Raw genomic sequence first — 24,791 nt, forward strand, 5'->3', positions numbered from 1 at the left:
GATCAAAGAACAAGTCTGAGTCAGCCTTTGCATCCATTGCAATAAATACATTCAATAGAACAAACCTATTTGCTCAAAGCAGGTTAACTCAAACTAGAGGAAGCGTGCAGATCTCTGGTGTAAATAAATTTGCACAGACACATGGAAGAACAGAAATTCCCATTGCTGTAGCAGTTGCACAAATATTCATAATCGTGTCATTTAGTTAAGGCACGCAGCAAGAGCAAAAGCTTGTTGCTAACCAGAGGACATGAGGAGAGGAGGCTGTTTTTGAAACTGAAGACAAGTCTCAGTGAGTATCTGAAGGTTTGTCTATATTCAGTTCACCAACTTCAGCTGCTTTTCTTCTACACCCGATTAATCAAACAAGCATAATCTCCATAATCACAGCTTTACCACACTAATGTAATATGTTTCCATTCAACACAGTTTGCTCTAGCAAACTCAGACAGTTTTTCTGTTTAGTATGGATCTTTTATGGGTAACTTTTTCTGTCATCTTCACACCAGAGTTCAGGTGTGAGAAGATATCATTACTTTTGTAAAAATAGATCTCATATTTTAAAGCCATAAATAATCTTATTTTATCCCATAGAAAAGCCTGAAAGTGGTGCACAATGGGCAAGGCCAAAGGTCCATCCAGCCCTGCAGTCTCCCAGCATGGTTCACCAAAGATGTCTGCAGCAACCACGCAGCAGGTATTTTCCCTGGACAATGTTGTAGCATTCAGCAGTTTGAGTTAGCAACTTTCTGAGACAAAGGTGACTTCATATTTAACACTCCTTAATGGAGTTCTTTTCCATTAATTTTTCAGGTTGTTTCTTGAACCCACGTAAACTTTCAGTTTCCACAGTATTCTGCAGAATGGCACTCCACGGCTCAAATATAAAGGTCATTATTTCAAAGCAACCGTGACAAAAAGCGTTATTGTATAAATTACTGCACTGGATACTTTAGGTGTCTGTGCAGTCCCCAACTCAAGCACAACATCACCCATTTACCCTCTGCTCATGCAGAAGATAGAGCTCTGTCTTTCAAAGGTACTGTAATGATGAACTGCATTAATGACTGTAAGGCATTTAGCAGCATGGTCACACATGCCATAACGAAAAGATATTTTGTTAGTCAAAGCAAAGAAATTGATTAGCATAAAATTGGTTACTGGTCTGCATTACTTACACTGCTTGGAGCCTCAGAAATTCACTTCTAACAGCTGTCCCCTGCCACATAAAGTATTTACTTTCTTAATTACACATTGTCACACTTAACTGTAGAAACCGATACCTGCAGTTGAGCACATGTAGGCTGAAGAGTATCCCCAGGAAAAAGGCAGAGGGTATTTTCTCTACAAAAATACTGTTTTTCACTCATGGTAAAAACAGATTGCAGAACCCAATTCTGTGTGTAAGGGCCCTGTTTGATTTTGCAATACTGCAACCGGTGAACGGAAGACCTGACGAGCCAAGTTCTCTGCAAATACTTACGATAGAAAGCAAAAAGATAAGCAAGAGTGAACATTATTTCATAATGATATAATCTGTTTTTCTAACATCAGGTATATGTTACAGCTTGTTTTCCAATTGTGTGTCCATAATTAAAAAATTGACCTACCACTATACTAAGAAAGGTGGGAAGGGCTTCAAACCCGTGAGTGAATACAAAACCACCTTACAGGAGGATGAGTAAAATTTTATACTGCTTGCAGAGATGCGTGCCAAACAAACAGTCCTTCACTTGAGTTAGTATCTGACAGTTTTCTAACCTCAAAATGGCTTGCCAGAATTCCCCATTAAAACATTAGAGTGTAAGAAGAAAACATGTACTATGTATTAGGTGTTATGTTCGTCAACTTCTTTCCATCTCAGTGAGTATGCTAATTCCAGCAAACCCCATTTCTATGTTCTGCAGTGAACTCTAGAGCGGTGGTATGGAACGGAGTTCATTGTGTTACAGGCAGAAAAGTGACACGAGAGCCTAAGAGACAGATAGATAATTATCAACATATACCAGCAGCCTCATCTTAGTCATGCTGATCCCTTAAGATATCCCCTCACATAAAAACAATCGGGTGGAGAAAAGAAAGATGATGCGAAGTGTGAACGGTAGTGATCGTAAATGTTACCAACAAAACACACACATTCTTCATAGCAGTGATTGATCTGCCCTTGGAGACAACAGCTCTGTCAGAAGGGCCCTTCTAATATCACCAAGTCCAGCTGCCTGACCACTTCAGTGCTAACCAAAAGTTACAGTGTGTTATCCGAATGCCCCTTGAATACTGACAGGCACAGGGCACCAACCACCTTGCTAGGAAGTCTGACCACCCTCGTGGTGAACATTTCCTAAGGTCCAGTCTGAACTTCTATCATTTCCAGGTGCTAGTTATAGGAAATGGCCAGTACTCATGAAACAAGTTTGAGGACGAAAACCCAACAGTCCCTGCCAGTCTGACAAAGGGGCAAACTCCTTTCTGACCCTAAACCTGAATGCCTCAGCCATACAATTTAACAAATTACCCAAGCAACTCTCACACCAATAGTGCAATTGCCCCTTGTATCCTCTCTTTAGCTCCAAGCAACCTTGGAAGTTCACGTGGTCTTATCCATGGCAACATTTTTATCAGCAAAGACAAATTCTGGGTGTCAAAGTCACAACTTACAGAAAGCAACTTGCAAAGGTTAGAACGAGAAAAAACAAGTTTTATGGACAACGTAACACAATATAATGGCAGAAGGATCTGGGTACACCTGTAAAGAGATGTTTGAGGGGAAAAAAGCCTTTTTTCTCTATTCTGTTCCACTATAGCATAAACCAAAGGAGAAGGAAGGGCTGTTTATGACCTCAAAGACAAGGGAAGAAGTCTCTCTAGGGATGCTAGGCTGTTATAGTCCTATCCTCTGTCTCTTTTGGGGCTTTTGTCACTCTACACACCTAGATTATATGTGGTGTAATGCTGGATATCTCCTCTAGTTAAAGACTAATAATTAAAAAAAAAAAAAAGATGTAAGCAGAAGTCCCTGCGGTGCATCCAGAAATAATACTGTGAAAGCCAAGCAGCTAACTGGAATAAAATTCAGGAACAGAACAAACAAATTACAATTGCTAAGGTACAGAGTACATCAATTTAGAAATGAAAGTTGTGATTATGAGAAGAATTCAGAACTGTTTAGGCATACTCAAGAAAAATACTGCTGTTAATGCACCCCAAAAGATTTCCAAATTCTTTTCTGTTTCAAATTTATTCACAGAAAATATAGCAGCACTTCTGTAGACCTTTGGCTCTAAAGACTAAATTCCAGTTGCAATCTAAATTATATCTGTAACCTCAGCAAAACTGAAGATGTCTATTGGAATATTTTGTGACTTGCATATTCAGAAATTAAAAATGCTTTGTAATGTTCATTTCTTACCTATCATTGCGCTATGCAAATAACTAATGTCAGCACAAGGGATCCAAAAGGAAAAGTTTGCAACTATTTCTTTATGAAACATTTGACAATCTGCTAAGTCTTAACAGTAGGGACTGCCTTCTGTTGTCTGTTCCATCTTTTGACCTTCTGTCATATGTTACCTGAACATCCGTATTCACAGATTTTATTCACAGGTTTCTAGAAAAGCTGTCTAAATTGAAATTTGATAGGCAATAAAAACATGTATAAGGAACGTATATAAAGATAGACATTTCCAACAGTATAAGCCTTCAAACTGGGGAAATAGTCCCTTTTAATCTTTTGCGAGGTACAGCAGGACATTTCATTTCCACGTTTTCAGATGCAAATTGAATTGCTTGAATTCAGAGAGAACGCAGATCTTAGCATACAAATTACTGGCTTCTTGCTCAGTTCTTCATGGGATGATCCCACAGCAAGTATGCTCGTTTGCCAACCCCTGCCTCCCACCCCAATCAGACAAGGTTTATACAGGGGGACAAGGTTATGGTAAATGTCTCAGTTGCTCTTGCAGAAGAAACTTCTTAACAGTTAACATTTAAATTTTGGAGCAAGCTTTGATGCTCCTAAATGAAAAAAAAAAAAGAAAAGAAAAGAAAATCACAGCCCTGCAACAGTAAGAGAGGGAGGAAGGTGATCTACTTGTTATCATTACTGCTCTGTGTTTTTTTTCACTGGATTCACAGCCAGTCTTCTGCATCCAAAAAAGGGTCTGCCCAGATGACAGAGCACATACATCCCTCAACTGACAGAGTCTCCCCGCCCCTGACCTGGCAGATCATTTCTTGCACCATATGCTGTTTTAACATCACCCTACCCACTGTAACAGGATGTATGCCATTCAACGCCAGCACTTACCAGTGTGCTTTCTGCTGTGCATTTGTAAATGGGACAACTTAAAGTATCGCTTGTTACAGCCAGGGTAGGCGCACATGAAGGGACGTTTTTCATTTGTCTCACTCGCTGACCGGACAATAGTTGGAGCTACTCCTGGTACTCGTCGGACGTCCTGCAATGACAGACGCTTGCCAATGCAGTGTGTATGTTCACAAGCTTATGCTCAGCAAATCCAAAGGCAAACAGTCAGAGGCAATTCTCCATGACAAAGAGCTACTTAAACACAACATACTGCAAACACTAACATATTCTACATTTTAATGAAATACATATACCTTACTACACCTTAATCTGTTATTGCCAGAGCATTAAAATCATATGAAGGTGAAACACGGTGAACTCTACTCACACAATTATCTCATTAATATTTATAGGCAAAATTAAATATTCTGACCTCAGATATAATCACACAATCCCGGAAGTAAGACTGACTGGCATATGAAATACTTTTAAGTATATACCAACGTATAGATAAGAGTATTAGCCAGAGTAACATTATCTTATATTAAATATCCACATGAAATTGGGCTACTACAAATTGTCAAAAAAAAAAACAAGAAAAACTGTCCAGGTGGAGCTAGCGAACAGTTTAGCTTTAATGAGTTTTGGCCGCTGTCCATCAAAAGTTCCGTCAAAGACCATCTTTTCCTCCTGAGATAATGAGTTTCCGTAAACATGTCAACTGCTTACTTTTATTCACTCAGTGAAAAGCTGGCTCACAAACCTGTTTCTGAGTGTTTGCTACTGAATAATGACTTGTTAAACCAATACAGGACAGAAAAAAAGAGCAAAAATGCCATCTAAAAACATTCATCAACGTTGATTACACAGAAAAAGCAACAGAGAAGAGGCAAATGTCATGCGATGACTTTTCCATCGGTTTTAAGAAGGTGTATCTTTTACAGTGGTATTTATCAATGAGATAACTGTTTCAGAAAAAGAGGGAATTCATTTCCATGAATGAAAAATTCCTTCCAAATATTTTCTTAGTCATTAGGAAACAATCACTTCTTACATTATTTTTGTTTTAAGGAAATGTGTTTGAATTGGTAAAGCTTCAGAAATCCTTAAAAGCAACATGTCATCTAGCACTTTCTTGCATAGTTATCAGACTTAGTCCGTTCTAACCACAAAAGTCTCACAAGTTTCAAGTGGCTGCAGCTAGAAGTTGGAAGCTGAATCTTATATTTTGGACCATCTGGAGCAGCTGGTAAGAAATACTGCTTCACAGATATATTTTAGAAATAAACAATTTTAAATGACTGTGTCAGAAAGAAATCTTACATTATACTTCAGTGATTTCAGTGAAGTCATGACACGTCAATCATTTCTTAATACCACGGGGAAGCTCAAATCAATGTTGGATTTATAAATACCATTAAAATAGTAAATGAACATTACAAACAGGCAGCGGTGTTACGTCCCTGTGAATAATGCCCTACTATACTTACTTGTATGCCTCTAAAAACTCCATGGGTGTGTATTCTGTACTGGGCCCCACAGCTGTATAACATGGGAGCGCTGTGGTTCTCATTTTCATATCCTGTTGTATGGCTGCAAATAAAGAAAGGAATAATGGAGAAATGAAATATTTTTCAGTACTTTGCTCCATGTGAGAGGTTTAATTTCTTAACTTGGCGATAACATATGTAGAGTTTGTTTTTGTAGGCAGAATATCCAAGCTCAAGTGGAATTCATCAAAGAAAGCCTGCTCCACCTTCACACAGACCTGCTCCCTTCCAGCACGATGCAGAGACTCCATAAACACAACAGTTAGTATCAGTTAAGACAGCCCAGAAAAAAAGAAAAAAAAAAGAAGAAAAAAAAAAAACACCTCATGATTTGAACTCTGATGTACTTCCACAAAGATTTTAGGTAAGGGGGAAAAATCCACATAGCAGCATAACTGTGTCATGTGCACATGTACACATTATTTATCAGCTAAATGTGGGGCTGGCTATTGCTAATATCTTTTGGAATGAGCAAAATGCTTCAAGTTTCACATTAAGTGCAGTGGATTTTTGTCAGCACTTCATGACTCAGATATTACCAGATACTACCAAGAAAGTGATGACATTTATAAGAATAGCAGTCATGTACTCATAAACAGAGATCACAAATCAGTGTCCAAACTATTTATCCCACATATCAGCTTGCAGGATGCACTACAAATTAACCCTTTATAAATATATATATAAATATGCATTATTGAGATTCATTATGCAGCATCATGACAATTTAAAAAATGTGTAACTTATGCTGTGTTTTCAGGGTGTCTCAGCCACATATTTATCTATTTGTATTTATTTTTCAAAATTTTACACTCTGCTGTCTAGAACATTAGGAATACTGCTTTTTTTTTCCTGTTTGTGACTTTCTTAATGTAAAAATCATGTAAATAAGCTTTAAGTAAGTATGTTAGATTAGTGTGGACATTGCCACATGTATTAATGTACATTGGCAACAGTAAATGTTCATATTTCACACTGCACTAGAAATTAGAAAGCCCAGAACAAAGCCCAAGGGCACAGAGCTAGGGACAAAGATGGATACATAGGATGTTATCCCAGTCTTTGCCAAATGCTTGCAATAGCAATTTTAAAGGGTCCCTGAGGCCCAGGCTCTCATTTCACTGTGCCTTCCTTTCTCTTCACTCAAAGTTCATGTGCAGAGTAGAATTACAAGGAAGTTTTAAACCTCTTAAGTGATTTGCAAAACAGCCAGTGGAACTGGAATGCGGGAGATGTTTCAACAGTTTGTGAACTTCGCTAAAGAGGAAAGGAGCACTGTTTGTGAACTGCTGTTACTCCAGCACGTGGGTCACATTCCTCGTTATTCCTCCACTTAGCAGCTTGCAGGCTGCCACCTGGCAGATGTGCTCCTCTAGCTCAAGTCTTCTGCTGCTTAAGATACTGGATTCAAATCCTGGCTCCACCTGGCTGCTCAAAACAAATGCTACGCTTTCTAGGAAAGCATGCTCTGTTTGTTTCAATTTTAGGTGGCAACCAGGTGATTATAATGAAATAAGGTTTAGAGTGCTGGCAATGAAGTATCTCTGATCTGCAACACTGTCTCTAATAATCAGAGAAAGGAATATACTGTTATCTGATTTAAATGTATTAAACACTTCTCTAGACAAGTACCATTTCTAACTAAACAGGTTCTCCTCTCTGCTCAGGGTCCAGATGTGGCCTTTTGTTCCGTAATACAAGTAACAAATTGCCATTTGCACAACTTGCATTTCCCACCAGCATTGAATTTTCGTCCCCATTTAAAGACAGCAGAGTTCACAGTTGTTAAAAAAAAGTTGAAAAGTATCCAGCTCATCACGATGCTCATGTTAATCACAAATTAAAACAGAAATTAGATGAAAAGTCTATTTATAAGGATGAATTCCGGCAGTAGAAGCTAACACTGATCTGTAACCTATCAAGAAATAAAGGGTAAATATGAACTCCAGCACTAGTTACCCTGAGTAGCTGTGCATGCTCTCACTTCATTTCTGTGCTAGTAACAAGAGACACCAACTCAGATAAGAAGAATTTGCACGGCTGAAACGTTAAAGGAGAAACAGTAATATGCTGTAAAATGTTATGGCGTCAAACACAACCTAACTTCCCCTCCAAATTTATGTTTTTCATCTTTCAGCATTGAATGCTTCTGTGAAAAGCAATTGGTTCTGAAGTAATTCCTCCCCAGAATAAGAAACAGAACAAAGAGCCCGTCTGTGCCCTCAAGAGTGACTCCATGAACGGGAGTTATCCTCTGGATGTTCTCCACCTCAATTTTTATTGCATGTTTGGGACGGCTTCCTCAGCATTCAGCCTTTTTTGTATTTCCTCCCATTATTTCTAATTATACTTCATTATAGCTTTACACAAAACTGCTAAGCTTAGAAGATAAAAACTTTTCAGAGCTTCTTGACCCATGGAATGCTAACAGGTGAAAGAGCCATCTATTTAAACAGCTCTCTTTGAGAAATGTTCCAGCAAGGAGGGATCTTCGTTCCCATCTTACATAGTGAACGTTCTCATCAGTACTGGCTGGTTGGTCATAATGATGATGACTGCAAAACAGGTCACGTGAGATTTTGTGCTTAAGGAGATATTTATTCACTATGGAATAATCTGTTCTTCGGGGAGATAGAAATTAGCAGGTGTCAACTCCTCCTGATGAGTGGAAAAAACTTGAATGCTGGGGGGGGGGGGGGTTCAAAACCAGTCCCTACCACTAATCTCTTGAACTTCGCCTTTCATCAGTAGTAACCTTACTGTGAAATAAGATTATTTTTTTTTGCAGTGTACCCATGATGTACGCCACAAGTGGTATGCCATGCTTTACACAGCAGGCTTGCTTTATAATGCTTGTGGTTTGTATACTAAAATCAAAGTTCTGACAGCAAATATAAATCTCCTAAATACATTGCTGAAACTCAAACATCTACTTTACTGCCTACAAAAGATGATAACCGCATGTGAACAATGCAAGTAACCGATGAATATATGCCTCCAGTACATTCAGTAAATGGAAATCTTCAGAGGGTAGGAGATGTCTTAGCTTTCAACTTTTCTAGTTAAGCATTCTGTGTTTAAACAGGCAAACACACAACACCTCACGCACATAGGTCACCAGATCTATTTGAATATTAACAAAAAACTGTCCCAATACACTCTCCAGACAAGGTAACATTCCAGACCCTCACCAAAGCACTGTGATGGCTACACTGTACATCACAGATCCTCTAACAACATCTGCATTATGAATTAAAAAGATGGCAATTAGAGATGATACTGTGCTGTTCAGATGAGCAGTGATAGTTCAGGACAGGTAAACACGGATACCTCAGGAGAGAGAGGCTTCTCCAGCAGGCCCACACGTTCCCTCCTGCAGGGTGGGCTGCTCAGGCAACGCCCCCCGTGCCCCACTGTTGTGCCCCCAGAGCGCAGTCGGTAGCACAGCCAAAGCTCCAGAGGCTGAGCACCTCCAGGAGAAATTTGGCTGAGGGGCCGCAACCAGGGTGCAAGGAGTTGAAGGAAAAAAAAAAAAAAAGAAGGAAAAAAAAAGCCTAGTAAGACTCAGTGGCTCAGTTATAGTTGGGAGAGACACTAGACCAGTCCCTCCACAAGTCCTACAAGGACTCAAAACTAAGCAAGGCTGGTTGCAGCCAAACTGGCCCATCAGGATCTAGCAGGAATTTCTGTTTGAGGAAGGACTGAAGGACTTGGCTCCACAGTTTGTTTCTGCCTTTGCTTGTAAATATACTATTCCCTTTAATTTCAATGGGAACAGGACACAGGCAGAACTGAACTATAAATATTTATAATTCATCATGTTAGCTGGTGAAACAACGACTCAGTATTTTGTTCTCTGGTTCTAGGCAGCCAGAAACAGATCTGGAAACGTATCCATAAAATGTAACTCTAGATAACTGGGAAACAAAGACTGATAGTTGCAAGGCGAAATGCTAAGCAAGCACTACGTGTTGTGGAGTACTTAGAAGTGCTCGCATTTACTGTTAGTCCAGCGTATCCTTAACACTTGGAGAGCAGCTCTTTTAAATGATTAATCTCGAAGTTGTACAGATTGTACAAAGATTAATAAAAATGAAGGTTTTACTGATGAGAATGTGTGATGAAAAACAGAGCAGCTTTAGAGAGTTATATCAATCTAAGTGGTTATAAAAAAACTCATAAAAGATGACATTCTAATCTGAATATTTAAAAAAAAAATCAAGCTGCAATTTCTCTCTCACACCATTTTTACTTTGTTAAACTGAAATTGTCTGTCTAATGTATAAACCAGTTACAACTTAATCTGAAGAGTTAAGCTTTTTATTATTATTTCATAAACCAAAAAAGGGGAAGCTTTAGGGCATACTGAGAAGAGTTAGAAAATTTCAGATGAAAACGTGAATACAAATTGATTCATGGGATTCAGACTTGGAAGAATAAAAAAAGCCAGAAAGCAAGATTACATAAAACAGGCACCACATTAAGCCTCAATTTAATTGTGTTTCAATGCAAGAACAGGAATTTTAGGGTTTAGAAACAGAGCCAAAAATGAGGCAAAGTGAGGGTGTGGGCTGGTCTCACTGATAACAGAACATAAAGGAAGAGAAGTAGAGTTAATTCCCTCTGCTAAAATATTTACCATCCTAGCACCCTGGGAAAAATACGTATGGAGACAGCAAAAAGATTCTGATTAGTTACATAGAAGATCATGTGTCTGCCTGTTTTTTGTCTAACACCATTACGGAGGGTGGAGTATAAAGATGCATTTTTATCTGTACTTTCCAAGGCAATGAACATCACAAAAATGTTATTTCATATACTGCAGCCCTTCTGCCATCTTCAATGAGAAAACCAGCTGGCTGACAAGACTGGATTCAGGGGACCTTAGTCTCACTGACTTCAACAGTTCAGGGTTTTTTTTTTCCTTCGACTTCAGTAGAATCAGGATTTCACCCAACACTTCCCTTCAAAATGAGACCCTCAGCTATCAGTGGGAAAGGGAAAATGGAGTACCATAGACAATGAATGGGTCATAGTCCATTTCAAATTCACGTTGACTGCAGACCTGACCCCAAGCAGGAAGTTTTACACCTCCATATTTTAATAATAATACCATTGTAGGAAACAGAAAAACCTTTACAATTAACTCCTAGACAAAATAAGGTTTCCCTGTCTTGCTTTAGATGCAGTTTTAATAGCATTCTACAAAGTTCGTACCCTATTTTCCTTCCAGTGGACACGAGCAAGCAGAATATGTGCAAATGTCCTTCAAACACTGACCATTTAGAACACAAGCAGAAGCAAAAGGTTTAAAAAAGCCACTACATTTGTCTGGCTTTATATATGATTTCAGGTTACTGTCAGAAATATGGCTTACAACTTTTATTCAAGCAGCTGAAGATAAAACCATGCAATATTTCTGCTAAGTCTTGTCACTGGGTATGTGGCCATAGTTGTCTATCATGTCAGAACACTTCCTGCTTGGTACAAATTATTTCTATGCCTCCTTTTAGCAGAACACATCACAACATCATTTTATAATTGTGAGGACTGCCCTTACAATAATACTATGAAAGGAAACAGTATTTTCCATATTGTACAAATTAAAAAAAAAAGTAATACAAAGATATTAAGGGCAGAAGCTGAGGGAAGAAGTGCCCACAGATTTATGACATCCATTCTGAGATGTCTGGGACCTGAGTTCTCAGCACAATAACCAAAGGACCCACAGCTTTCTTGCAGCAGTGTAAACCAGGTCCCAGCCTCCCAACCAAGTACCACAAAATACCATCAGCGGTGACACTCACTGCATTAACGTTGAAGCTTTCCCTTCAGAGCCCTGAAACTGCCCATTTATGTGGCAGCTCCTGCAGTGAAGAACACAGCCCTCTCTTCTAGCCAAAGCTCAGAATGTGACAGAGAAGTTTCCAGACAGGCAACACATAACCAAAACGTTAGCTCACGAGGTAGCAAATGTTGACTGTTCTTCCCTCACTTGAGGACTTCACCTCACATGATTTACAAGCACAACTTGAACTCAACCCTATGGCATTCCAAACCTAAAATTCAAGTCACTTGGACTATACAGCAGCAGCAGCAGGGGGCTGTTGTCTTCTCCAGGAACAGCTCCTTGCAGAGATTCTTATTTAGGGCCACTGGACTTCCTTTTGGCTTGCCAACGGGCAGAGATGTCTAGAATTTAACATTTAGGAACCGACTGTGTTCTGGAGCGGTCTAACTGCAACATTTCTACCCGCTTCCCGGCGTACACCTCTCCCTTCCACTTGCCAGTCTTTCACATCACTGTGCTGTCAGAAGACAACACCTCTGTTCACCCCGTGTTCTCCTCTCCACCAGTGCCAGGACAGGCACAGTTCCATCCCCTTTAATGCTGGCCTCAGCTTGACGCTCAGGCCGTGCCTTCTACCATTCCTTAGCACACCTACTGAAGGCACCAAAGACTAGAACCCACAGAAAAGGAAGAAGCTTCTTGTCCTCCTCACAGCACAACAGGAATGACTGTCATGATGAGTGAAAGGGACACAGCTTGACAGTATTCATGGCCATATTTCAAACTTTTAATTTGAAGTGACGTTTTTCAGCTGACCAGTCAGATACTAGCAAAAATGTAAACAGCTAAAACCAGAATGCTTTCAGAGAAACTGCTCTACAAGTTAAGAACAGAAGCTGCTAACTAGCTCTGCATAAAATACATGGCAACCACTTCATTTCAGGGTATTAATAAATTCATCCTGAACCCTGAAAACAAGCTACTGAACTGGTCCATTGTCAAGCGTACCTAAGATGATCACTGAGTTCTCTAACTACTTGCAGAACTTACTGGTAATGTTTTCTTCCTGATTACAACGCACACAAGTCTTAGCTAAGCCAGGAAGAAATGCTGGGAAGAACCCAAGGCGAGGAGCTAAACAAGGACTGTCATCATTGGATGGAATCTAGAAGCTCTGCATTTCAACAGAAAGACTGATTCCAAAATTCTTAAATTACAAGATTGAGAAAAGCATCTGAAATACTAAACGCCTGGGAATCACTTATGAACAGTTCATATATTTTAAAGATGTAAATCTTGGGAAGAATACCTTATGTTCATGGCAACTGAGATTGGAGGTGCTGTGTATTGTAACTCTCGGCCAGAAAAGACAGATAACTATTTTGGCTCATATTACCAGTGATGAGGCTATGTCTAGCACTGATTTTCCACAGATTCTACAACCTTGGCCTACACCAAAACTTTCAGCTTTGTTTTACCATAGATCATTCATCTTGATTTCTCTTTTTTTTTCTCCTCTTTCATGCATTCTAGGTCACATACTTTACACTGCTAACAGTCTGACTCCTGGACAAGTAAAAAGCCATTTATTTTGCTCAGTACTCCTTCAATATTTCTATTGTGTCTTTTTTTTTTTCTTCACTGAGTTCCCCAAAGAATAACCTCTTCCTTGCGTTAAGAACTTGGACCTCAGTCAAGGTTGATGTGTTACTCCATTTTGCAGGATATTTTCTTCAGAAGAGACAAAACAGTGTCTAATATTGCAATGACTGATCTTTAAAGTGCACAGATTAAAGAGGAAATCACAAACAGTTACGGAAAAAATGTAGGAAATAACCTTTAAAAAGAAAGAATCTGCAGCAGAGGCACTGAACTGTGCACAATGGTAGGATTTGGGCATCTTCTTAAACACAAGAGATGTCCTTGACAGCTCTCCTCAGGCTCGGTTCAGGTCATTCCAACATGCATAGGTTACTATGCTACTATCTGTCCCCGCAGCCTTCCAGCACCCTTTGTGAGTGAGCCAGAAGTAGATCCAGGATATCGTTTCCTTCACACTGCAGCACTGTACTGTATGGACAAAGTATCAAACAAGGTTTCCCTACTCGTGGACAACTACGTGAAGGCATAGACGTATGTGGTACTTTCTAGATTTCTCTTGCTGCTCACGTGAGACTGTCAGCATGCGCTTAGGCACCAGGAACATCTCAAAGCACGTCGATGATACCAACCTTCAGGAGGGCAGCTTCCATCTACTCGGGGCAGAGCACGCAGCCTTTGGCTCTACCTCGACTAGGATCCAAAGGTGGCTCTTTCACTCAGGGCAGCAATCGTCTGAAGCGAGGTGAATTTACGGCGGCGCACCAGCCGAGCGGCCCTCCCACCGCCTGAAGCTCCCTCGGGGGCAACCAGCCCACGGGAGCAACCAGCCCACGACAGCACCACCGGGGCAGCGGGCACGCGCTGCCGAGCGGCCCCGCCCCGCCGGGCTCGCTCCGTGCCCCTCCGCTCCCGCGGCGCCCGCCCGAGCCGCGGGTCGGGGAGCGCCGTCCCCGCGGTGGCCGCCACCCCGGCGGGGCCCCGCGGCGCCTCGGGGCCTTCCTGAGCGGCCCGCGGCAGGAAGCCCCGCGGGGGAGGCGGGCCGGAGCCTCTTCCCCGCAGGTGGGAGGGCGACAATGGCCGGGAGGAAGGAAGCCGGGAGGCGGCGGGCCGGTACACAGGACGCAGGGCCCGGCGAAGGGAGGGAAAGGGAAGAGGGGCGGTAGGAAGGGGCAGCCGAGGCGGCCCTTCGGGAGGGCGGCGGGCGGCCCCAGGGAGCTGGGGCCGCGAGGTGCCGGCAGCCTGCAGCCGCTCTGTGGCGGGGCACGGTTCCGCTGTTCGCGTTAGACACCGGAGTCCAGCCGTAAAATCAAACGGGACGTGAACTGCCTATTGCTACCGCTTTGGGCAAATGGTTAGAAAAGAGCACAGCGCCTTACCCCTTCAGCGTGGATCCCAAGTTCATTTGATTCCATGTCATGCATTCCAGCTGTGACGTCATTTGGTATAAATTGTCACTGGGGGGGAATAGACAGAATTAGAACCAAATGCACTGCCATCGGTTTAGCACCGATTCGTCTAAATAGCAATGTTTCGTTATCGCCTTTAGAGCTAAAAACAGTAACATATTTATTTATGTAATGCATTTTATCGATGTAATCATTTGTTCATCGGGGGGAGGGAAGGGAAGGGAAGGGAAGGGAAGGGAAGGGAAGGGAAGGGAAGGGAAGGGAAGGGAAGGGTAGGGTAGGGTAGGGTAGGGTAGGGTAGGGTAGGGTAGGGTAGGGTAGGGTAGGGTAGGGTAGGGTAGGGTAGGGTAGGGTAGGGTAGGGTAGGGTAGGGTAGGGTAGGGTAGGGTAGGGTAGGGCTCCCTTGAAACCTACAAGCGTGTAAATCTGTGCCTAGCTGGAAACTGAGATATGAAGCTTTTTCCCTAGCAGAAAAGTCACATCCGATATTGGCACATTTAAATTAATGGAAAGAATAGAGACCCGCGGGCTAACAAAGCAGATTATTTGTTTTAAAAAGGCAAATCTGTTAACTGTTTTAACCGGGAGTGTAAAAGATCACGTGGTTAATGGAGTGAAACAGCTATCGTGACTCGTGATGGATGGTACTACATCTAGGGGCTTGACAGGCAGAAGACAAATGGAGTGGCCGAGCGATAAACTAAGCTCGCGACGGGAACGCGCTGGGATGTCTGCCCGCTCGCTGCGGCGCGCTGGGAACCGGCAGCGACGGCGGCACCCGCGGCTCCTGCGGATCGAGTCGAGCCGGGCACGGCTCGGCTCCCAGCGCGGCGCGGGGCTGAGCGGCGGCTGAGCGGGGCCCGCGCGGTGCCGGCTGGAGGCGGAGCCGTGCCCCAGGCTCCCGGGGCGGGCTGCGGGGAGCGGGAGGGAGCGGCCCCTCCGCCGGGCGCCGCGATCGATGCCGGGTGGGGAACGGGCACTCGCAATAAGGCGCGTCGGGGTTGATTAATTGCGCCGGGATTCGCCGCGCTCAGGCAGTGGGTTTCTCTCGTCCTGTTACTAAAGAGGGCATTTTTTTCTTCTTCTTTTTTTTTCTGCGTGGCAGGTAGAAGCGACCTAAAAAAGTCAGATTCCAGTGGGAAGCTTCTGCATATAAAAACAAATTAAGTGACTTCAATCTCGAAGTATGCGCGGTACCATTTGTCAGTATCACCGGACGCTATTACTCATTAGTGTGTCTGAACCGCTATTATGCTACTACAATGTCCCGCATATCAGCGCGGGGATTGTTAAACTCTCCTGCAGTTTCCCCATTTGCAATAGCAGCTCGTGCTGGTCTGTGCCAACTACGTTTTGCAATTCCACGAATTCTTCCTGTAATGCTGCCGTAATTAATTCCTCCAGGGCCCTGATTTTTATTAGAAGTGCCCGCCCGATGCATTTACAGCAGGAGATTTCCCTTTAACTTTCTTTCCCTTGACAGTTCATTTATAAGAGCCTCCCCCACGATATCCACTTTTTTCCCCTCCTTTGCTTTTTCATAAAGTAATACACTTATTCATCTTGTCACTCGCCAGCAGCCGCCGTACCGCACGCCGCCGTCGGGTGACACCGTCCAAACCGAGAGCTCGCGGACTAAGCCGCAGCCCGCCGCCCCGCCTCCAGCCACCTTTAAGCCCCCTCCTGCCTCCCGGTTCCCGGCCGCGCTCCGCTCCCCGCTTCGCAGCCCCGACGGCAGCCCGGCTGCGCAGCGCTTCCCGGCGGGCTGGGCTTCGGGAGGAGCGGGGCGAGGACCCCGCTCGGTCGCCGGTGCCGGCCCCGGGGGCTGACCCCGTGGGGGCAGACGGAGAGCCGGGGCCGGGGCCGCTCTGCTCTTCGGGCACGCCGCGGGCTGCGGGGGTACACCGGGGGCATCGCCGAAGGATGGAGCACGTCGCATCCGACGCGTGACGGAGTGCGGGACGTCCCTCGCCCCGTTCACGCGTCGGCGCGGCTCGTTATTGACGGGGCCGGGAGATGAGTTCGTGGAATTAACGGCTCTGGTCAACATCTGTGCTTCGAATGAGGCTTGGGTTAGGAGCAGGGAAGCGGGTCCCTGGAGACGCGCGTGCATTGATTCCAATCGGAATCGTTGGCCCTCCAAACGGCCACAAAGGAGACACTAAAAATAACTTATTTTCATTACGGAGATGCTTTTAAAGAGAAAGGAGAGGAAGGGGGGAACATTTCTACAACGGGATTAATGTAAGTTGGAGTGGAATAAAAGGAAGTCCACGCGGAGCAGAAAGGGAACTTAAAAGGAAACCAGTAGTAGATCATATAGAGTTTGTTTTGGCCTGCACCGCGGTATTACCGAGTTCTTGACCTCTGCACAGAGAGAGCTATAATCTGAACCGAGACTCCTCCACTTTTAAAGTCTTTGTAAGTGTGACTCACAGTAAATTTTCAACATCGAGCGTGTTTACTACATCAAGCAGCGCGAGGTAGAAAAGTTCACATCCCCACGTCACCGCCCCACGGCCGCCCGCCGCCCGTGCCCGGCTGCGTCCCGGGGAAGAGCCGACCCGCTGTCCCTCGGACGGAGCCCGACGGGACCCAGCGGGAGGGCGTAAGGCCGAACAGAGCCGAAGCCGCGGCTGGGGCGGGGGTCGATGTACCCTCCGTGGCAGGCTCGGCAGCCCCGCCGCAGCGGATGCGCACGGGGCGGGCGGTGCGGGACCAACGCTGCCCGCCGCCTACCGCTGGGGAAAGAGGCAATGCCCCCCTATCCCGAGCTCCTGCCCTCGGCCACGCCGCCCCGCTCCACGGCTAAAGGCGGCCGGCAGCGCCCGCTCTATGGGCACGGGCCGCACGGAGCGCCGGCAGCGGCACCGCGGAGCCGAGCCTGAGGCTGCGCGGAGGGGCACGAGGTGAAAACAGGTTTCCAAACGGTAATACAGATTCTGCCAAATCAGTGTCGGACAAAAAGACGGCGGTCGGTTTTCACGCCGCTGAAAACGCGGCCAGCGAGGCAGGCTCATCTCTGCACGACACCTGGCCACCTGCTTGCCTTGGTGGCACCTCCTAACAAAACGCTTGTGCGCAAGAAAAGTCGTTTTTTTGCAGATGCCTCTGAAACCGTGGAGGTGCGGACAAGGGGTGCTCGGGCTCAGCCACCTGTACCGGCAACGATGCTGAAGCGGGACGTGTGCTACGGGGGCTACCCCTCGGCACGGAGCAGGTTCTGCCCCGACCGACTCCCCGCGCATCCCTGCTGGCTGCCGCCGAGAGCCCTCGGCGCAGGCAGCGGTTTCTGTCGGGATCACACCTCCCAGGATCGGGCTCACCTCACTGCACGTACAAAAGACCACTTCAGTGGAACAAAAGAAAAAGAACCCCTCGGGCCAGGCTTTGCAGACCCTTCGCAAGAACCGGAGCTGCTCGCTGGGGAAACAACAGAAGTTGAGCATCTTTCACACTGGCTCTCCCGGAGGGTCCCCACTCGAGGGAAGAGCCGCAGCCCTCACTGAGCTCGGAGCTGGTGGCCAAAGCGCGAAACAGGGCGGCGGAGGAGCTGTCCCACCGAGAGCAAGGGCCAGGGCCGAGAAACCCCGCGGGGCACACGGCCCTCCGAGGGTTCCCCGCAAAGCCTATTTATAGATCGACCCGCGAGGGGAGCCGCTTCGGTCGCCTCGGCCAGGAGCTCTCCCCGCCAATTATTCCGCACGCTAATCTCTCTGGATAGGCTTCTTTCCTTCCTTCATTACCTCATTCCCTCCTTCCCTTGACGTCAACTCATGTTCGTTAGCGAAGCGGCTTCTGGAAGTGACAGAATTGTGTTGTCCCACTTCCAGTGCTGATTAATCAGGGGCGATAGACCCGGCCTATGAGAGGAGCCGCTGCGGCTTCCTTCGCGCAGGGATATTGTTTTGTGTGCTGCAGTTACTTAGCAACTCCGAGATACGGGACCGGCTCCAAGTTCACAAAAAGTTGAAGAATAAATTTTGGGGAACTTCTCACTAAACACGTTGTAAAACTGCGAGAGGCACGCCCAGCCCCCACGCTACACCGAAAAAGAAGGGAAGCCGCGACTGCAGCGGGCCCTCTGTTTGCGTGTTCGCACTTGGAGCAAAACTCCACATACACCTTCCTCCCAGCAAGGAAAGCCGAGGGTCGTATTGCCCCGTTCTTGGAAAATCACCTCTCTGAGACCCGGTCCCCTCCGCTGCAGGGAGACGCGGGAAGAACTCCCATTAGCGTGCCGAAGCCTTTCGTGGAACGGACGTACAACCGCCCGAGCGCCCGCCCGACCCCGCACACGCTCTGCGCGCATCGGCCCCGCGGGCGCCGGGGCTGCGGGCCGCCGGCCCTGCCCCTCCCCGTCCTGCCCGGCCGGGCCGCGCCGAGCGCAGAATGCGCCGTGGGACCGGAGCAAGGCCGCTGCACGGGGAGCGGCGGGCATCGGGCCCCGCCTCGGGCAGCGAGGGATGTTCTGGGCCACGCTTGGGCCGGGCTCGGCCGGCGGAGCCCTGCGGCCCGGGAATCGGGGCGGCACCTGCCAGGTGTACGGCCCGGCCAGCCCCGGCCAGGGAAAGCCCGAGACACGGCGGGGCTGGGCTGCGGGGCCAGTGCCATTTTTTTTCTTCTTAAATGTGTGCATCCTATTTTCTTTTTAGTTGTTGTCGTTGTTTTGTTTTAGTTTGTCCGTTTGTTTCAAGAGAAAGGCGGACCCGACCCTCTTTCCCCACCGCAAGAGAAAGCCGCTGGCGCATCACGCCGGCGGCAGATCCGCCGCGAACCGAGGGGAGGGGGAACGGGGCGAGGCGGAGGTACCTGTTGTAGGGGGTCCGTAGGAGCAGGGCCTGGCTGCCCGTGCAGCTGTCCGTGGGGGTGTGACAGCCGTACACCGGGGGGGGCACCGAGTACTGCTGGTCCCCTGCGGAGAAAGCGGGACAGGGTTAGCCCGTGCCGCGGCCGCTGCCCAGCCCCGCGCCGCGCCGGCCGGGCCGCCCGGGAGCCGTTACCTAGCGAGGGCTGCTGGCTCATGGGGTCCTCGTGTTTGAAAGAGTGGTTCGTAAACTGCGCGGCGTGGTGAGACGGCGTGTGGCCGTAGCTCGGAGTCCCGTCAAAGGCTACGGTGCTGTAACCTGCCGGAGAGAGCACCGCGGGGTCAGGGGCCGCCCGGTCCGCACCTGCCCCCCGCAGGGCGGCTCCTCGCTGCCGTCGGCCGAGAGACTCCCCCGGGGCAGCCCCAGCACCGTGGGTACGGCGGGGAGAGGCGCAGCGGGGGGTGTCGCCCCCCTTCACTCCCCCAGCACACGCGTGGGCGCTTGGGGGGGCTGCGGGCGCCGGAAAACGCCGTGTGACCCCGCGGGGTGCGGGGCTGCCGGGGTAGAGGGGGGCAGTCCCGCGGGAGGGCCGAGGCGGGCAGCCCGCTCCGGAGGGCGGAAAGTCGGAAGTCTCGTTCACGTTTCAAGAGAACAGATCGGCTTCGGTAATAAAAAGGATGTTTTCATTAATTGTTGCTCATATTAAAGAGGAAGATTCCCATCTGCTCTGTGTACTCCTCTGCCAGTTCCAATTTAGAAGTTACCCTTTAATCTCTTTTTTTTTTTTTTTTTTTTTTTTTAAGAGCAGCTTTCTGAAGAGTCTGCAATAAAGAATGTTACATGCAAAACTAAAACTCCTCCTTTCAGCGAAAATTGCTCTCCAAAATAACAAACAGCCGATTTGGTTTCCTACGCCGGGCAGATTCAGATGGAACACGAGCACCTCTGCTGACCCCGGGCCGCCGTGAGCCCGTAAATCAGGTGCTCGGACACCGACTTTCATTAATGACTTGGAGCTGGCTAAACAACTTCAGCTAAAAAAGTAATTACGAAGTAATATTATCTCGGCGGCTTCTCGGCTCGTCAGCAGTTACCCCCAGAACCAAGCTCCTCCGAAGTCATTCTTCCAACAAAATAAAACAAAACAAAACAGAAAGCCCAGCGCGGGCTGGGAAAACAAACGAGGCCGGCCCCGAGCGCCCGCCCTCACACCGTCCCCTCTTTCAGCCCGCTCCCTCCGCTCGGGCACCCTCCGGGGCCGCCTCTGTCTCCCGAGGGGCAGCGTGCGGGCTCCTGTACCAGCCCCCTTTGGGCGCGGGTGCCCGGTGCTGCGCCCGCCGCCGGCTGATAATCACAGGCGCTTTTCCGAGGCGTTACGATGGGGGTAACGCAGGGATCCGAGTGCTGCTTCTGCAGCCGATTGCCTCTGCAGACAATAAATTGGATCCGGCGGCACTACGGGATTTAACCAACCTGCAGCACCGCGCAGGAGAAATTAAGGGAGTGACGGGGAGGGGGAAAAATCCCGAAGGCTGTATAGCCCTCACCTTCGCGATGGGTTTGAGCCGACTCCGGCACGGCAGGGCTCGCTCGCCCCGACCCACCGCCTCCCCCCGCCCAGGAGCCCCGCGCGGCGGTGCGAGCGGCGCTGACAGCGCGGTACCGTGCGGGCTGCCGGCCCACAGCTGCTTCTCGCTCCTTATCTCCTCCCTTGGCCCTCGGGGCAGAGCCTCAGCCTTCAACTCCCTTTCCCCCTTTTCCCTCTGCCTTTTTTTTCTTTTTCACTTTCAGAAAACACTGACACTTTCTACGTTACTTTTGGCCCGGCGCAGACTTTCGGTGACCTTCACAATGCAGCTCTGAGCAGAACGATGTTTTGGCCGCATTTTCCGGTGTCGCCTGACCCAAAGCTTCAGGAATGTGATAAGAAAGCCGAGTTCTGAACCGAGCTGCCGATAGCGAGGTCTCTTTAATTAGGGCGTTATCAGAGCCGGGCCTGATTAAAATGTGCTGAAAATAATTGAAAGCTATACAGCTGCTGCAGCACGGGGCCCGCCGGAGGACTCCAGTTGTGAAGGAGCCCAGCTGGGTGAAGGAGACGGGCGGACCAGAAGGGGAAAGCTGGGCAGAGCTTCCAAAGCCTCGCTCCCTACCCCCACGCCCCGGCCCAGACTCGGCTGAAGTGTCATCGCAGAGCCAAGGTAGCGTCTTTCCCACGGTCGGAAGAACCGGCTATAAGCCCGGGAGTTCGACCTTGAGGAGAGCGAAAACAAGAACGTTTTATCCGTCGCCGAGAATAAATAAGTCAATCAATAGAAAAGCGAGCACCCTTTGCCGAATTCCTCCTTGCCGAAGGAAGGAGCGCTACCCGGCCGGGCCGGAGCGGGAGGGAGGAGCCGCGCCGCAGCCGCGCTGCCCGAGCTCTGCCCCCCGCAGCAGGGCACGGCCACGCACACACCTGCTCGCCCGCCTCGGGGCAGCGCCGCGCAGCACGGCGACTCGCTGCCAAGTGCGGGAGCTGCCGCCCGCCCGCTGCCTCGGGTGGACAGTCGTCTGCCCGCGGGTGCGGAGCCGCCCGCACGGAGCCCTGCTGGGCCCAAGGCCGCAGCCAAGACGGGTGCCGTGCTTCTGAGCGTTAAAGGCTCCCTTTCGCTTTGGGGGGGGCTTAAAAATCAGAGAACGCTCCCTCACCCACCCGCATAGACCGAGGCTCATTCCCTCGTCCTTCTCGTCACTACTTCTGCTCAGCGATTAAAACCGTCTCAGATATCTGAAATACTTTCAGGTGTCCGAACAACACCAGCGGCCCCGTGCTGGGACGGCCGCCTCTGGGGATGCTGCGTACCTTCCCCAGCAGAGCTGGGCCCTACGCTCCTTTCCCAGTTTTCCGACGTTGCGGATCGACAACCGCCGGGCCCGGGCTTTCTCTCTCGCAGCCCCCCCGGCCGCCTCCCTTCGCCGCCCGCCTGGGAGCAAAGGCACCCCTTAAAGGCCGGGCGCTGGCGGGCCCGCCACCCGCAGCAGCATTCCCGCGGCCCGAGGATGGCTCCTGGGCCGCGGAAGAGCAGAACGCTCGCCGGCAGCGGAGAGCCGGCCCGAGCCGCTCCGGTGAAGCCGGCTGCGAAAGCGCGGCTCCGGGCCCGCTCCTCCGGCCGCCCCGCCGCGCCCGGGCAGCTCCTCCGGGCAGAGACGGAACTCGGCGTGAGGCGCGGCCCAGGGATCCCCAGCGAGAGCTCTGCGCGCTCTCCCTTCTTGCTCGCGTTAGCACCAGCAGATGTTTACGTTGCGGCCGCTGGCAGAAAAACCATTAGGCGATAACCCCGTTCCGTAGGCGGGGGCTGACCGATCGTTAGCCGCGCACCCACGCGAATTTCTCGGGGCAGCGCGAACCGCGGGGCCGCAACGCTCGCAGCCCGCCATGTCCCTGCCGCGGAGCCGCCGAGAGGGAACCAGAAGCCGCTCGGTGCGTGCGGCCCGGCCTGAGGAGCCGGCGCTCCCGGGCTCGGTCCGACAAGCGCCCGGAGAACAGCACCGGGCGGACAGCAGCCCGCATATTCAGGAGAAGGTAAACAATTCTACCCCCGCCCCTTCATTGCACAGTTTGCGGAGAGAACGGTCTCAGAGCAGCGGCCCCGTCTGCACGTCGGGACCGTCCTCAGCCCGAAAACAGCCCTGCGAAGAGAGGAGGCTGCTCCAGCCAGAGCCGAGGCCGGAGCCGCCCGCTGCGGCCCTGGAGAGCCGCCCGTGGCACCCGGAGCCGCCCGGAGGGGCGCGACGGCGGCGCGGGGCGGGAGGGATGCGGGCTCCGTGCGTGCGGCGAGCGCGGCCCGGCGAGGATACGGCGGTGCCCGCGGGGCTGAGCCCGAGGCCGGGCGCCCGGCGGCGCCGCCCTTACCCTGGTTGCGAATGGCTTGCTGGCTCTCCAGGCAGTTGGGCAGGTAGGGCCCGTTGGGGAACATCCTGGCCTGGCCGGAGGGCGGCTGGCTGGGCGGCGGGGCACCGAAGGGCCCGTAGCGGCAGGCCCCGGCCGTGCCCGTGAACTGCCCGGAGAAGTGGACGGTGAAAGCGCTCAGGTACTGCTCCTCGTGCGGGTCCGACCCGTTCCAGCTGGGTTCCTGCTTGATGAAAGAGTGCGGCCCCAGCGAGCCGTAGGAGGCCCCCGGGGGGAAGTCCAGGACGGGAGCCCACTGCGCCGCGCTGCTCACGGGCATGGCGCAGTTGCTGTTGCCCGGCAGGGAGGGCACGGAGGGCAGCAGCGCGTTCAGGTCCCGGACGTCGGACCCCATCTGCTCGCAGACCTTCTGCCTGCCGCCGGGCAGCCAGTCTCCCCCCGGGCCGCACTTATTCCAGGACACCTGGCCTCTGCCCGCCAGGCCGGAGGCCGGCTCCGGCTGCAGGCACCAGGCCGGCGAGCTCAGCCCCTTGGGGGAGGTTTGCTCCGCGACGCAGCTCCCCGGGTCCAGCCCGGCGGGAGCGGGCAGCAGCGACAGGGAAAGGTTGTTCTCCAGGATCGCCTCCGGGGCCGCGCCCGCTCGCAGCGCAGGGCGGGGTGCGCGCGTGTCCGTGCGGCCGCGGCCGTGTGTCCGTGTGTCTGTCCGTGTGTCTGTCCGTGCGCGTGCCGGGGGGGGCACAGCCGCCTCGCACGCCACACCTCGGCTGCCTGCTCGCCCTCAACTTTGCAAAGCTCAAATAGAGGCGCTCGCAGGGGAGGAGGAGTCAGCCGCGCCGATCCTCCATTCACACAACCTTCGTCAAGGGGCTGCCCACAGCCCGCTCTGCTGAACCGAGCCAGGCCAGCCGGGGGAGGGGGACGGGGGGGCACGGGGACCGAGTGGGAGAGGTTACTGTGGGAGAATATATCTCCCCTACGCATCCCTCCCACCCTTCCTCCGGTGCGAGCGCCACTAAATCTCACCCTAACATCCCTTCGCTTTGGGAGACGTGGCGAGACCGCCAGAGAGATGCGGGCGGCCCCGTAAGTACGTGCTGCGCCACTTCCCGCAGCCCCGCGCACGTCCCGCGGGAGCCCCGAGGGCGGCGGGGTCGCAGCCCCGGGCACCGCGCGGAGAAGCAGCCGGCCCTGCTGGATCGAGGGGAAGCGACCCGGCCCGGGGCGAGCCGACCCGGCGAGGGAAAGTGTCTTTCCAGGTGCTCTCCCCGTGTGGGAGAACGTCCGCGTCCCCCGAGCTGCCCGCGCCTAGAAGGGAGGAGGCGGCCGGGCGGCTGCGGGAGGAGCGCAGCTCAACGTGCGCCCGCTTCGGGGATTCACCCGGCACAGCTCCGGGGAGGACCCGCACCCTCCCTTCCCTCCTCAGCCCGGACGGCGGC

The 24,791-nt window shown here is 50.1% G+C and overlaps 1 protein-coding gene across 26 annotated transcripts in view; it reads right to left on the minus strand.

The window, feature by feature from the left end:
* The window catches only part of WT1 (Wilms tumor 1), a 244,861-nt gene extending 220,734 nt beyond the window's left edge, over window positions 1-24,127 (minus strand). For 24 of the 26 annotated variants that reach the window (XR_002440296.1, XR_002440276.1, XR_002440279.1 and 21 more), the window contains exons 1-6: window positions 23,359-23,891; window positions 19,659-19,781; window positions 19,468-19,570; window positions 14,626-14,703; window positions 5,797-5,899; window positions 4,307-4,457 (exon numbers count right to left, since the gene is read on the minus strand). Coding sequence is in view for 4 of the 26 variants with exons in the window: in XM_021401942.1 (XP_021257617.1) it covers window positions 4,307-4,457; window positions 5,797-5,899; window positions 14,626-14,703; window positions 19,468-19,570; window positions 19,659-19,781; window positions 23,359-23,749 (949 nt within the window). In the remaining 22 variants the exon portion in view is untranslated. Of the gene's footprint in view, window positions 1-4,306; window positions 4,458-5,796; window positions 5,900-14,625; window positions 14,704-19,467; window positions 19,571-19,658; window positions 19,782-23,358 lie in introns of all 26 variants that reach the window. The other 2 variants (XM_021401946.1, XM_021401945.1) reach the window with 1 other exon arrangement.

The sequence above is a fragment of the Numida meleagris genome, chromosome 6 (genome assembly GCF_002078875.1).
Source record: "Numida meleagris isolate 19003 breed g44 Domestic line chromosome 6, NumMel1.0, whole genome shotgun sequence".
NCBI classification, from domain to species: Eukaryota; Metazoa; Chordata; class Aves; order Galliformes; family Numididae; genus Numida; species Numida meleagris.